General features: G+C 44.2%; 1 protein-coding gene across 1 annotated transcript in view; it reads left to right on the plus strand.

The window, feature by feature from the left end:
- The window catches only part of LOC133090081 (proton-coupled amino acid transporter 1), a 53117-nt gene that overhangs the window by 20033 nt on the left and 17335 nt on the right, over nt 1-15749 (plus strand). The window contains exons 6-9 of the mRNA XM_061188354.1: nt 803-887; nt 1463-1681; nt 7130-7228; nt 11461-11627. Coding sequence (XP_061044337.1) covers nt 803-887; nt 1463-1681; nt 7130-7228; nt 11461-11627 — 570 coding nt within the window. The remainder of the gene's footprint in view (nt 1-802; nt 888-1462; nt 1682-7129; nt 7229-11460; nt 11628-15749) is intronic.

The raw sequence follows: 15749 nt of genomic DNA on the forward strand, positions 1-15749 counted from the left end.
TGCATGGGTTTTCTTTTGGAATTTTCTGAATATATACAAACATACACACATTCTTAACATTTTTTACACTAATTACCATACTATGCATACTGACTGGAAACTTGTTTTGTTTTTTTCCCTTAAAGGTCTTAGACATTTCTCTATCAGCACACGTAGATTTAAGATATTCTTTTTACCTGCTGTATTCTGTTTCATCTCATAATGGCCTATAATTTAATCATTTTCCTTTTGATGACCCCTTAGGTTGTTACCAGCTGTTGTTGTAACAGTGCTTCAACCAGCAGCCTGTTTTGGTACATCTATTTCTGTGTCCTTATGTGAGAGTCAGTTGGTTGTTAGATCCAAGTTATAGAAAGAGATCCGTGAAGGGGTCCACTTCTTGGGCTTTTATGCTGAGGGTTCCCTGTAGCTTTAGGACAAACAGTGTGAGAGGGGATAGGCGGGCCATGGGAAGGGGGGTAGCCAAGGGGCTGGGTAGTGGTCCTGGTGTATGTGCTCCGCCCCGGCCAGTACAGTCTCAGGACTGTCTCGAGTCTGCCTGACCACGTGCAGCATTCCTGACACGAAGCCAGGAAGGGAACCTCGGGAACCACACACATAGCACCTCCTTCACCTTCCTCCAAGGCTCTAGACCAGTGGCACGTGGCACATTTTCTCCTCTTTCTTGGGCACACTCATCCTTGTCACCTGATGGGAAGGGTCTGTGATGACTTGGGAATAAGCGCTGTTCAAACACCTGTCTCTCTGGCAGTCTTGCTTGCTATCATTACGATCTTTGTCTTCCTTCCTTCCCCACCTGCAGGCACACTGTGGACTTCTTCCTAATCGTCACGCAGCTGGGATTCTGCTGTGTCTATTTTGTCTTTCTGGCTGACAACTTCAAACAGGTAGGCCCTGGTAAAAAGAGAGACTGGCAAGAGATGAGTGGACTTTCTGTTTAGGATCTCTTCCAAGCCAGTTTTGTTCAACACAAGAATTGAGATCTTGACACTTTACATAGAACAGTGTCAGTGTCGTTTGATTTTATCTAAAGACCCAGGGCGTGGGACTTCCCCCGTGGTCCAGTGGTTAAGACTGAGCACTTCCACTGCAGGGGGCACAGGTTCGATCCCTGCTCAGGGAACTAAGATCCTGCATGCTGCGCGGCGTGGCAAAAAAAATTAAAAAAAAAAAAAAAATGAAAATTAAAAGAAAAAAAAAAACTTTATAGAGACTCAGGGTGTCGAGAAACCTCAAGATGTCTTGCTGTCCTGTCTTTAGGTAAGATGTGATCAAACCCAGCTCAGACATTCAGGTGGCTAACAATTACGAAGATCTCCAAAGACAGTTCACCGACCACTAACTTTCTATGTGGCCTTCTTCACACACTGAGCCTTTAGCCAAGAACCCCTTCCGGTGGGAGGGCCACTGGCCTTTGTCATTTGAGAGGGTTTCTCTGCTGCTTTTCTTCCCCTCATTCTAGGTGATAGAAGCAGCCAATGGGACCACCACCAACTGCCACAACAACGAGACGGTGATCCCGACGCCCACCATGGACTCGAGACTCTACATGCTCGCCTTCCTGCCCTTCCTGGTGCTTCTGGTGTTCGTCAGAAACCTCCGAGCCCTGTCCATCTTCTCCCTGTTGGCCAACATCACCATGGTGGTCAGCCTAGTTATGATCTACCAGTTCATTGTTCAGGTATGACCCCAGGCTCCCCGCTCCACCTCTTAAATAATCAGAGAAACAAAGAAAGTGAGTAAGTAGAACATAAATAGGGGTTTGTTACTTATGAGCAGTGTACTTAGGTTAGGGCTTCTCAGCGTGGGCACTGTTGACGTTTGGGCCGGATAACCCTTTGTTGTGGGGCCGTTCTGTGCATCGCGGGATGTTTAGCAGCATCCTGGTCTCTACCCACTAGGTGCCAGTAGCAACCGCTCCCCAAGTTACAACAACCAAAAGTGTCTCCAGACATTGCCAAATGTCCCCAGGGGGGCAAAATCACCCCCACTGAGATCACTGGTTTAGACTTTTTCCCAGTTAGAGAATTAAGACATGATCATTGTATAAGATTGGAAAAGAGAGAAAAATATTAAGATGATTCTTATATTAACTCATAACATTTATATTCTTATATTAAATAATATAAGAATCATCTTATTATATAATATATTGTAATAAGGAATATTATATTATTATTTTACCACTCCAGTTTTATATTTATTCAAATAGTAAGTAATTCCTTACCACTCCAGTTTTATATTTATTTGTCAGAATTGTAAATCCGGTGATTATTCCACCTCACATAGCCCATGTGGGCAGGTCTGTGGAGGTGCAGGAGAAGACATCTGTATATAGATGGGTAGAAGATCAGGCTGAGGAAAATGTGCCCTTAAACACTGGTTGATTATAGACATTTGCCAAGACTTGAGAAAAGGAAAAAAATGAAAGCATGTGAATAAAAGAATAACTTTAAAAAAAGGTATGTAAATTTAATTCCCCAAATAACTCATCAATACATACTTATTAAAATACAGACAACACAAGTACCTTTTGAACACTCTGTCTCCACCCTGAGTCTCCTCCACTCTGGGACCCTCTGTGTGTTTCTAGGTCCTGCGAATGCATTTACACACTGTATTCCTATGTAGAGAAATATATAAAGCAAAAATTGGTTTTGTGGGGTTTTTTTAACATAATTTAAAAAATTATTATATGTAGTGTTCATCTGCCTTGCTTTTTTTCTTTGACAGTGTCTCAGAAAGCCTTCCATGCTGATATACCTGGTTTTATCTCATTCTTTTTAATTGCTAAATAGTATCTCAGAGAATAGACGTGCTGTGGTTTCGTAGCCTGTCATGTATCATCTGTAGTGTCATTTAGTATTATGACAGTGAATATTTGTATGCCTTCCTTTTTGTGGACATGTATAAATACTTCTCCAAGATAAGCATCTAGAGGTGCTAGAGAGGCAATTGCTAGGCAGTGTGCACTGTAGAATTTTTTATATTGCCAAGTTGCTTTTTCCAAAAGCTATTTACCAATTTCACGTTGACTCCCTTCCACAGTTTGTAAGCAACCCCTTCTAGCCACACTGTATCAATCTTTTAAATTTGGCTCAGTCTGACAGGTGAACTTAGCCTCATTTTCACAATCTGCTTAACAGTGACCCGGTTGCGCCCTGATGAGGTTTCTAGGAAAACAGTGGGTCATAAAATACAAGGACTTCCTGTACTGAGGAAATGACATAATGCATTTAGACTAACAGTGTCATCAGTGAGCATTCACTGGTATTTCCTTCTCCCAGTAAGTCAGGTGGATGGCAGATATTGACTCTTCTCCTGCAGAACTATTTTCTTTTTTTCTGAATACAAATTTTTTATTCTGGGTGCTTTTTACCATTTCTAACATCATAAATAGCAAAAAGCAAACAAACAAACAAAAACATTGCAAAAACAATACAAAAAGATTTAAAATATATAATTTACATATAATAATCATGTAAGTATATGTCTTCATTATATATATTTTATTCATAATTTTGTTTATAGCTTTATTTTAGTATCTTTTATGGTTCTGGTAATGTAAGTGATATCCTTTATAAAAAGCCTTGCAATATTCTTACTAGCAGTCAAGGTGCAAGAATACCAAATCAAACTAGCCAAGGATCTAAGCAGAACTGTTTTCTAATGCATAAAATAGACAGCTGTCCATGTCCCATTTTTTTATGGGACTGGAAAGAGGACCTGTGAACACATGAATGACCATTTCCAGAGAGTTTCTTTCCCTATCTGGCCAATTAAGTTAAAACAAGCAAGGGTAAATAAGTGTATGATTTAACTTTGTAATTAGAGATCTCAGTCAGTGCCTAGGACACACTGCAGTGAACGTTAAAGACAAAAACGGGTGATGCCAGCTCACGTAGACACCGCATTTAATGTCAAACCACTGCAGGTTGTTGGACTGTGGTCGTTGCTGTGATCAGAGGGCTGGGATGGGAATATGGGTTCCATAGCATCTCAGTCCCCCCTGAAGGTAGTGTCCATCCAGGGCATTGTCTGTGCCTCATACAACCTGCGCTTTTGGATGAGGCAGCCCTGCTGACTTCCCGAGAGCGATTCTGAGCCTGTCTCTGCGCTCAGCCAGGAGGTAGGTTGTGATCTGATAGTGCTATCTGCCCGGGTCTGGCTGTGTGTCCAGGAGCTTCATTTTGATGTGGTACACAGCTAAAGATGTCCCTCTGGGTTGTTTTTGTTGCTGCTGTTAGTTCTGTCTCATCTTGGCATTTTGCCCTCTTTACCTTGTATTTCCTCCTGCTGTCCAAATTTCCTGAATTTTCACCTAAACCCGAGCCTGTACGTGACCCGTGCTCTTGCGCCTCAGGCTCATGCCATTGTAGGAAGTCGCCTGATGCCTTCCACGCGAGCAGGTGTCTTCATCATGTGCATGACAAATGGCACAGTTCTGAGCAGAGTGCCTTGCCCAGAAGGGCTCCCAATAAATGTGTTATCACTGCATATCCTTAATTCTTTTTTTTTGGCCGCATCGCACAGCTTGTGGGATCTTACTGAGGTCCCCTGACCAGGTACTGAACCCGGGCCATGGCAGTGAGAGCTCGGAGTCCTAACCACTGGGCTGCCAGGGAGATCCTTGATTCTGAGATGTATTTTTTCACAGTTAATAACGTTTCCAAAATTGGAGTACATCTGACAATGCTTATGTACATTTAACAGCATTTTTTCAAAAAGCTGTTACAATTATATGATACTGTGGTACAAATGAGGAGATAATATGTTGCAAGTGAGCCGATTTTAATTTGTACATTTCTTTGTAAATGAAAGTTTTTCCCCAAGTTTAATTCGTGGGGGTGTAAGGCAGTAGCAGTCATTACATATGTAGAATTATAAATTCCTTCTGCTGGTCTCATTCACACCGGTATCCCCTGACATGTATTTTGAAATTCCCTCTCAGATATCCCAGCCCGATCTGATGTATGACTCTGGGCAGTAGTCATCCATTAACCAACAGATCCACTAACCTCCTGTTTTCAGGAACTTTAGTTACACTGTGACTCAGGGATAATTACAGGGTGATCTCACCCTCATATTTCATCAAAGAACAGAAATATTTACGAGTCTTCTCTTCATTCTAGGAACTGAAGTGCTTCTTTTTTCTTTTTTCTTTTTTGGCTGTGTTGGGTCTTCATTGCTGCACGCAGGCTTTCTCTAGTTGTGGCGAGCAGGGGCTACTCTTCTTTGCGGTGTGCGGGCTTCTCATTGCAGTGGCTTCTCTTGTTGCGGAGCACAGGCTCCAGGCGCACGGGCTTCAGTAGTTGCAGCACGCGGGCTAAGTTGTTGCGGCACGCAGGCCCTACAGCGTGCAGGCTTCAGTAGTTGCGGCACATGAGCTCTAGGGCGGGCAGGCTTCAGTAGTTGTGGAGCGCAGGCTCTAGAGCACAGGCTCAGTAGTTGTGGCACACGGGCTTAGTTGCTCCACGGCATGTGGGATCTTCCTGGACCAGGGATCGAACCCGTGTCCCCTGGCAGGCGGATTCTTAACCACTGCGCCACCAGGGAAGTCCCTGAAGTGCTTCTTATGAGAGATCTAACTGATTTCTTAGCAGGGGATCAGGAAGAAAAAAAAAAGAAAGCATTTAAAAAATCCTTTATATTTTAGGAAGACTATAATATAATTGCTTTGAAATCTTTTAAAGAGAAGCCTATTACAGAGAGGAATAGTAGATATCTTTTTGCTCTCTGATATTATTCCATCACACTATTAGAACATGCCCCATATCTCTCTAGAGACCTCTTTAGTGAAATCAGTTTTAAAAGATTGTAAAAGGCAGTTTTAAAGTCATTTTTTAATCTAAAGGCCAAATTCTGAAAGGATGGCAGCTTCTCTCTCCTCTGAGTCCTGCTCCTTCAATACTGTCCATCACTAGAGACTCTTGCCCATTGGTCAGCTAGGTGGGTACATACTTACATTGTACCTGCAGTTATCAAGTGCCTTGGTTTTTATTTGCCTTCTTTTAAAAATGCTGTTTTTGCTATATTTTTCCCCATATGTGCTGATACTCCTGTCGTGTGCCTATCAAAAATATTTTCCAAGTGTTGATTTACAGAATTTTTGAAAAAAGAGAGAAAGGGAAGTAGAGAAAAAAAGAGAAAGTGCTCATCTAAAAATCTACCACCTTTCCCTCCAGCTTTATCTGTGTGGAGTGTTTATGTAGTTGTATCATGGTGAATATATAAATTTTAAAAATATTTTTCTCATTACTATTTCATAAGCAGTTTTCATGTACTACTTAGTTATCCCACTCTTTACTTTTTAAATAGTGCATAATATTCTGTGGTTTATTGGATGTGCAGTAAACTAACTGTTCAGATGTTTGGGAGCATTTGTTATCACTTACTGTTAAAAAGCCTTGCTCAACTTTTTTCATATTTTCATCATTTTTTTCCTACTTAGATTATATTTCTGGGGATGGGATTACCTAGTGAAAGAACATGATTCTTTTTATGCAGTCTCTAACATTTGAAGTTTTTTTTTAATAAATTTATTTTTTTATTTTTGGCTGCGTTGGGTCTTTGTTGCTGTGCGTGGGCTTTCTCTAGTTGCGGCGAGCGAGGGCTGCTCTTCGTTGTGGTGCGCGGGCTTCTCATTGCAGTGGCTTCTCTTGTTGCGGAGCAGGGGCTCTAGGCGCACGGGCTTCAGTAGTTGTGGCACGTGGGCTTCAGTAGTGTGGCTCGTGGGCTCTAGAGCGTGGGCTCTAGAGGGCAGGCTCAGTAGTTGTGGTGCACGGGCTTAGTTGCTCGTGGCACGTGAGATCTTCCCGGACCAGGGATTAAACCCACGTCCGCTGCGTTGGCAGGCGGATTCTTAACCACTGCGCCACCAGGGAAGTCCCAACATTTGAGTTTTTAATGGTACTTTGGGCTAGTCTTTCCCCAAAGCAAGTAGGGTTTTCTCAGCTTGATGGAAAAAAAAAAAAGAAAGGCTATAAATGACCCCAAATCATCTGTCAGATGTTAGACTTTCTCCCTTCAGAGGATCTTGGACTTAGGAAAGTTTTGACCTGTCTGATGCTGGGGTTGAAATCATGAATCTCTATATAGCCTTTGCTCTGTTTTATTTTCTCTCTTTCAGGATATCCCAGACCCCAGTTTACTCCCCTTGGTGGCATCCTGGCGGACCTACCCTCTGTTCTTTGGCACGGCCGTTTTTGCATTTGAAGGCATCGGGATGGTAAGAGTTGCACTGTGATTCTCTGGTGCCCTCAGTGTCCTTGAGGTCTGCTTTAAGGAATGCTGAGGAAATGCTATTAGAAATTATCTTCTGAGTTTTATTGGCCAGTTAATGAACAGCGTTTCAAAGACTCCACTGAAGTTTCCCAGCTCCAGCTTTTGGAAGTAAGTTGTATGTAATTTGAGAATGTTTCCCTTCAATCCCTCTCTGTTGCACACTCACCTCCTGTGTGTGCAGTAAGCAGCAGTGCAGGGCAATTCTGAACACAGGGTCTAGATTCAGACTGACTTGGGGTGAGTCCCGGCTCTGCCAGAGAGTAGCTATGTGACCTTGTGCAAGGACTCGCCTTCTCAGAGCCTTCATTGTTTGCTTCTGAAAAGTGGGCTTAATGTTTAGTAGTTGTTAGGATTCAATGAGATATGTGTAAAGTGCTTTGTACGGTCCCTGACATATGGTGAGCATTAAGTACTTTTTATTTTCGTTAATAATACTATTGATTTTATTGTTAAATCAATAAACATATGAATGAATTCTCTGCCCTGGAACACTGTTGAGCTGTATTTTCCTTGTATAAATGAGTAGCCTTTACTCCTAGCTCAGCTTCCCCGTGTTGGTGCTGTGATTTCACCAAATTCTTCTCCTAAAGGGAGGAATCTGTCACTCAGGTGTACCTATTTTGGTTTTTATTTGTGTTTTTCGTAATAAAGATCCAGAATTCTTCTCTGAAGAAAGTTATTAGCTCTGCTGGCCTAGGGCTTAGGAAATGGGAAGACAGTTCTTTCATGGAATATCTTTTTGTCCCCATTTGATTGTCCTGTCACCTTATACACTTTTAAGAAAACCTAGAAGCTGGACATTTTTTGTCACAATTTGAGGGATTGCCCCGGTGGTGTCCATGGAATGTGAAGCTCTAACAACATGGGGAAGGCTTTTTGAGTGATTGTGTGTACGTGGTTGTCCTGAGGTTTTGAACCTTTCCCTGTGCTTGCTCTTGGGGCTTCTCATTGCCCAAGAAGAATGTCTCATCTTTTTTTTTTTTTTTAATTTTTTAAAATAAATTATTTATTTTATTTTTGCGTTGGGTCTTCGTTGCTGTGTGCGGGCTTTCTCTAGTTGCGGCAAGCAGGGGCTACTCTTCGTTGCGGTGCGTGGGCTTCTTATTGCGGTGACTTCTCTTGTGGAGCACGGGCTCTAGGCGCGTGGGCTTCAGTAGTTGTGGCTCGTGGGCTTAGTTGCTCTGTGGCGTGTGGGATCTTCCCAGACCAGGGCTCGAACCCGTGTCCCCTGCATTGGCAGGCAGATTCTTAACCCCTGCGCCACCAGGGAAGCCCCAGAACGTCTCATCTTGATTCACAGACATATAAGGTTTCCCTGCTGCTGGGGCAGAGGCCTGAAGGGGCCTGTATTATAGCAGGAGAAAGAGGTCCCGAGCACTCGGGACTGGAAAGAAGAGGCTGAGTGAGTGCGGAAAGATGCCCGGGGTTCTTAAGGAACATTGTACTGCATTTGTCAGTTTTCCCTAACAGCACAGGGCAAAAATTGTTCTTTGCTTCATTTCATTAGCTGAGGCTTGGATACGGAGTGATTCTGTAATCGTCATTATCTGTTACTTCAAGATTTGTCCATGTTTTCTCTTTTTACAATAGAGACACTGCTGTTTTGACTGTTAGTTTGGATCTGAGGGCTGTTGGGCATGACCGGTAAGAGCTCTGGACTCACTGGGGTTTCCCGTGCTCTCTCTGTTTCTGCACCATTGGCCTGGGCTGGCCGGGCTGGAGGAGATGGGCACCCTGCCCTCTGGCTCCTGAGACCCTCCATAGAAAGAAACCGAAGGAAAGCTTAGAAACTGTTTCTCATTGGATGTGGATCAACTGAAGCTTGAGCCCCTTGAGCCGGTCGGGGGGGTTGCTGAGGGCCGGTTGGAGATGCAGAGCAGTGATGCGCCCCAGAGCCCCAGGCCTGCAGCAGGCTCGCAGTGTCTGCCATCGCCGGGTGTGTCTGGCTCAGACCTGCTCTGCCTGGTGGCCGCAGGCCCTCAAGGAAAATGAGCATAATGACAAGATCAAAGACAGCTGGGGACGGGGTGGGGCAGTTTGATGTTGCCCTGAGTCACATTTCGGGAGTCAGACCAGCCAGGGGCGGTTGACAGCAGATCATGAAGGTTGTCACAGTCACACTTGCTATTTTTCCTTTCCCTATACGAACCAGCCTTCATTAAGGGCCTTTCCTAACAGTATGGAGGTTCCTCAAAAAACTAAAAACAGGGACTTCCCTGGTAGTCCAGCGGTTAAGACTTCTCGCTCCCAACGCGGGTTCGATCCCTGGTCGGGGAACTAACATCCCACATACCGCAACTAAGCCCACATGCCGCAATTACTGAGCCTGCGCACTCTAGAGCTGGTGTGCCGCACCTAGAGAAGCCCACATGCCACAACGAAGACCCAGCACAGCCTAAATAAATAAATAAATAATAAAAATAAATTTATTGAAACAAAAACCTAAAAGTAGAGTTGCCATGTGATCCAGCAATTCTACTTCTGGGCATCTACCCAGACAAAACTGTAATTTGAAAAGATACACACACCCCTATGTTCATATCAGCACTATTCACAATAGCCAAGACGTGGAAGCAACCTAAATGTCCATTGACAGATGAATGAATAAAGAAGATGTGGCATATATACACACACACACACACACACACACACACACACAATGGAATATTACTCAGCCATTGAAAAGAATGAAATAATGCCATTTGCAGCAATGTGGATGCAACTAGAGATTATCATACTAAATGAAGTAAGTCAGAAAGAGAAAGACAAATATCATCTGATATCACTTATATGTAGAATCTAAAATACGACCCAAACAAACATATCTACAAAACAAAAACAGACTCACAAATAGAGAGGACAGACTTATGGTTGCCAAGGGGACAGGGGTAGGGAAGGATTGAGAGTTTGGGATTAGCAAATGCAAACTATTATATATAGGATGGATAAACAACAAGGTCCTACTGTATAGCACAGGGAACTGTATTCAATATCCTGCGATAAATCATAATGGAAAAGAATATGAAAAAGAATATATATATGTATGACTGAGTTACTTTGCTGTGCAGCAGAAATTAAACACAACATTGTAAGTCAACTGTACTTCAATAAAATTTTTTAAAGGAAAATTTTCATAATAAAAATTTTAAGTATTAAAAAAAAAATAAGGGGACCTTCCTTGGCTTTGGCTAATGTTAAAGAAAGTTCTGGGCTCCCTGGTGGTGCAGTGGTTGGGAGTCCGCCTACCAATGCAGGGGACGCGGGTTCGAGCCCTGGTTCAGGAGGATCCCACATGCTGTGGAGCAACTAGGCCCGGGCGCCACAGCTACTGAGCCTGCGTGCCACAACTACTGCAGCCTATTGCACCTGGAGCCCATGCTCCACAACGGGGGAGGCCACCACAATGAGAGGCCCATGCGCCACGGCTGGGGAGAGCCTGCGTGCAGCGGCAAGGACCCAACGCAGCCAAAAATGAATAAATTTAATAAAAAAAAAAAAAGAAAGTCCTCTGCTGTGAGGGAGAAGGCCGTGAGGATGAAATAGAGTCTGGAAACTGGGTTTTGTTATACATCTCCACGAGCCTCAATCTCCAGGGTCCTCTCGGTTTCTCTAACTTGGAGATTTCACTTGTCACTGCTAGTGCCCACCCCTTTTGAGGTAAGGAAACAGTTTCTGGGAACTGGAGTGGCAGTTTTCCCTGACCTGCATTTTGCACTCTTGGGACAGGTTAGCAGAGCTTTGATTTCAGGTGAGGTACAGCTGGCTTGGGCCACCACCCGTGTCTCTTCCTTGTTGCGCTGGATGGGCATGATGCGAGAGGGCCTGCTGGGTGCCATGCCACCTGCATTCGAGGGGCAAACAGCACTCCCAGCCCACAGGGATCTTGTAGCCAGAGGCAAAGAGCCAGCCTGTGCTAGGAGTCCTGGCTTCCGGGCCTGCCCGCCCTTACCTCCTGGGACTTCCTGCTTAGACAGTAGGCTCCAGAGCTCCTCCAGCTCGGCAAGCGTTAACTAATGAGGAACAGCTTGCATTTGTCTGTCTAGTCAAGGACAGATGTGCTTTGGGGGAATTTGGGGATAGAGAAGTTACTTTTTTCTGAGAATATTACTTTGTTGTTGTCATTGGCCATTAATGTTGCTTTATTCTATGCTTTCTCTTCTCTCACTACTCTCCTAGGTTCTGCCCCTTGAAAACAAAATGAAGGATCCCGGGAAGTTTTCGCTCATCCTCTATGTGGGAATGGCTATCGTCACTGTCCTCTACATCAGCCTGGGGAGTCTGGGGTACCTGAAATTTGGAACTAAGATCCAAGGGAGCATAACCCTCAACCTGCCCAACTGTTGGTATGTGGGGGAGGATGGAAGCCTGGGAGCACCGGGTTTTTTAAAAAATTAATGAGGGTCAGAATGTGTATTTTTCCTCCTCCCTATCTCTTAAATCAGCCCACTTCACTTTTTAAAAATTTTTATTTATTTTATTTATTTATTTTTGTCTGCGTTGGGTCTTCGTTGCTGCGGGCAGGCTTTCTCTAGGTGCGGCAAGCGGGGGCTACTCTTCGTTGCGGTGCGCCGGCTTCTCATTGCAGTGGCTTCTCTTGCTGCGGAGCACAGGCTCTAGGCACACGGGCTTCTGTAGTTGTGGCATGCGGGCTCAGTAGTTGTGGCTCGCGGGCTCCAGAGCACAGGCTCAGTAGTTGTGGCACATGGGCTTAGTTGCTCCGCGGCATGTGGGATCTTCCCGGACCAGGGCTCGAACCCGTGTCCCCTGCACTGGCAGGCGGATTCTTAACCACTGCGCCACCAGGGAAGCCCCAGCCCACTTTACTTTAACTCTCCCTTGCCACCAGCCCCCAGCCTAGCACCATCCCTCCTTGGCTGCCCACTAAGCCTTTTGGCTGGTTTCCCTGCCTGGGTCTGACTCTCTCTCCAGATCTGTTCTCTTCCTGTTACCCGTGTGAGCCATCTAACCCTTAGTCTAGTCATGCACTTCCCCACTGAGAAGGTTCAAAGGCTTCCTTCAGTTCTTATGATAAAGAGGAAACCTTCAGGTACAGTCAGGGCCACTCAGGCTCTAGCCCCACCCCTACCTTATTCCTTCTCAGTGAGGAGGACTCAGCCTGGGCGTCACTCTGTTTGAGAAACTTCTCTGATGTCTCAGCCGCAGCAACTTCATGTCTAGGTCAGTGGCCCTCCTCTCTGCTGCCCTGGAGTCCCGTGAGGATCCTGTCCTAATTCTTCTCCCATTGTGTTGTAGTTGTCCGTTTACCTGTACTGTGATCTCCCTACATTGTAAGCTCTGAGGGCAGCAACTGTCCAGTTCTTCATTCTGCTCCTAGCCCCTGGCACAATGCCTGGCGTACGATCAAAACCCAGTGAAAACTTTTTGAATGAAAAGGAGGACTAAGCGCTGAGACTGTGAGGCATTTATAAATGAGGAGAGGTTACCAGGAAGCCAGTGGGGCACAGAGGATAGAGGTGATCTGCCGTGTCCCAGCTCTATGGCCTTGGACAGATCACAGCTTCTCACTGCCTCAGTTCCCCTTTCTGGGAAATAAGAATAGTCATTTTTGCCGGGATTGTCATGAAGATCAAAAGATGTGTGTGAGCTTTCTAATACTGTACTGGCACTATGGAGAAGTAGGATGCTGCAAGAGCTTTATGCTTTGGGTGAGTCATTCTGATGGAAATGGATGCTGCATGGATTGGTTGATCCCCTGACTGATGGTGCCATTTCTCCCTGGAGATCTGAGCCCAGAAGCGTCAAGCATCCAGTCCATTGACCTTGAACCATTCTAAATAGACAGAGAAAGAGGAGGGCAAACGTGCTTGGTTCCCAGCTTCTGCTGTGCGTGTCCCATGGCTGTCACCTGCTCCATGTGCAGGTGCGGATGGAGCCTCTCACCATGGGCCCGGGATGCTTGGGAACCCTTCTGTATCTCATTTTCCCTAAGTCATGGTTGCTGTATTGTAGAGAAGCACAGAGACATACTGAAATGCTTCCTAAACAGGTAGATGTCACAGGGTGTGTCTTAAGCAGCAGTTCTTTTCGGAAGATTACAATGTCATTGCAGAGAGCAGCCGTGAGCAGATTCTGAGAAGCTTGTCAAATGCCCTAGGGATCAGAATAACCTTTCAGGCCAGTCTGGTTTTAGAGCTCTGATCAGTGATGCATTGTACCAGGACAGATTGAGAAAATTGAGAAAAACATTTTTTCAGGAGTATCAGTGTTTCGCACAGGACACCCTAATCAGCAGGGCTCTGGGGGCTAGGTTTGTTGTATGGCCAGCCAAGTGGTAGCCCTGAAATGGGCTTTTGTTTTCTGAAAGTCTTTCTCTTTCCCTCTGATGCTTGCTTTTAACTTTCCAAATGTTCCTGCCCTTTCAAGAGAGAAGAGTCAGGTGGTAGCTCGCATAAGTGAAGATAAATGGATCAGGAGCCACAGAAGCAGCCCACATAATCTGAAGCCATAGCTGAGCATCTGTCTTCTTTCCTCTGATGTTTCAAACCCACCTACCCTAATCTTTCTGCCTCCATTCGGGTGTGATTTATTTGGCCATCCCAGCAGGTGACTATCCTGATTCTAGACTTCCCAGCACTCCAGAAGGCTTTGGTGCTGCACTGAGTTTAATTATAGAGCCACTAGCTGGTTTCTTCCCCAAGGATTTTTATCATCTCTTCTTGGAGCAAGTAAGACATTTTGTCAATCTCAGTTTCTCCCAGGGTGTTCTGCTCATAGCATTAGAACATCTTCTAGGTATTAATTTCGACCACAGAGGAATTCAGTATGCATCATGCACAATATAATCACCACTTTTAAATAGGTTTCCAAGGGAGGGAGGTCCGTGTTTCTCGCTTCATAATGCATGAGGGTCTTATTTGAAGTGGAGCTTTGCTTAGGGGCAGTGTCCTTCCCTTTAATGATCAAGTCAGATCTGTGAATACTTATTGATCAGGACTTTTTTCTCCTCTGCACAGTCCTAGGCCTGGGATAAGATAGAGATGTCCCATGGTGAGTTAGCAGTCTCTCTGAGAAGCTACCCATGAAGCAGTAGTAGGATAGTAACCCTAGTGGAATGGAAAGATGGATTTTGCTCCTGCCTCTTGCCCTGTGTGGTCACTGTCTGATTCTAGGGAGCACTGAGTTGGATGGGAAGGATACAAATAGGCTTGTTGGAGATACACTGTATTTTTTTTAATTTATTTTTATTTTTTATTTTATTTCTTTTTATAACATCTTTATTGGAGTATAATTGCTTTACAATGGTGTGTTAGTTTCTGCTTTATAACAAAGTGAATCAGTTATACATATGTTCCCATATCTCTTCCCTCTTGCGTCTCCCTCCCTCCCACCCTCCCTATCCCACACTTCTAGGTGGTCACAAAGCATCGAGCTGATCTCCCTGTGCTATGCGGCTGCTTCCCACTAGCTATCTATTTTACGTTTGGTAGTGTATATATGTCCATGCCACTCTCTCACTTTGTCACAGCTTACCCTTCCCCCTTCCCATATCCTCAAGTCCATTCTCTAGTAGGTCTGTGTCTTTATTCCCGTCTTGCCCCTAGGTTCTTACTGACTTTTTTTTTTTTTCTTAGATTCCATATATATGTGTTAGCATACGGTATTTGTTTTTCTCTTTCTGACTTACTTCACTCTGTATGACAGACTCTAGGTCCATCCACCTCACTACAAATAACTCAATTTCACTTCTTTTTATGACTGAGTAATATTCCATATTATATATGTGCCACATCTTCTTTATCCATTCATCTGTTGATGGACACTTAGGTTGCTTCCATATCCTGGCTATTGTAAATAGAGCTGCAATGAACATTTTGGTACATGACTCTTTCTGAATTATGGTTTTCTCAGGGTATATGACCAGTAGTGGGATTGCTGGGTTGTATGGTAGTTCTATTTTTAGTTTTTTAAGGAACCTCCATACTGTTCTCCATAGTGACTGTATCAATTTACATTCCCACCAACAGTGCAAGAGGATTCCCTTTTCTCCACACCCTCTCCAGCATTTATTGTTTGTAGATTTTTTGATGATGGCCATTCTACTGGTGTGAGATGATATCTCATTGTAGTTTTGATTTGCATTTCTCTAATGATTAATGATGTTGAGCATTCTTTCATGTGTTTGTTGGCAATCTGTATATCTTCTTTGGAGAAATGTCTATTTAGGTCTTCTGCCCATTTTTGGATTGGGTTGTTTGTTTTTTTGATATTGAGCTGCATGAGCTGCTTGTAAATTTTGGAGATTAATCCTTTGTCAGTTGCTTCATTTGCAAATATTTTCTCCCATTCTGAGGGTTGTCTTTTGGTCTTGCTTATGGTTTCCTTTGCTGTGCAAAAGCTTTTAAGTTTCATTAGGTCCCATTTGTTTATTTTTGTTTTTATTTCCATTTCTCTAGGAGCTGGGTCAAAAAGGATCTTGCTGTGATTTATGTCATAGAGTGTTCTGC

The sequence above is a fragment of the Eubalaena glacialis genome, chromosome 4 (assembly GCF_028564815.1).
Source record: "Eubalaena glacialis isolate mEubGla1 chromosome 4, mEubGla1.1.hap2.+ XY, whole genome shotgun sequence".
NCBI classification, from domain to species: domain Eukaryota; kingdom Metazoa; phylum Chordata; class Mammalia; order Artiodactyla; family Balaenidae; genus Eubalaena; species Eubalaena glacialis.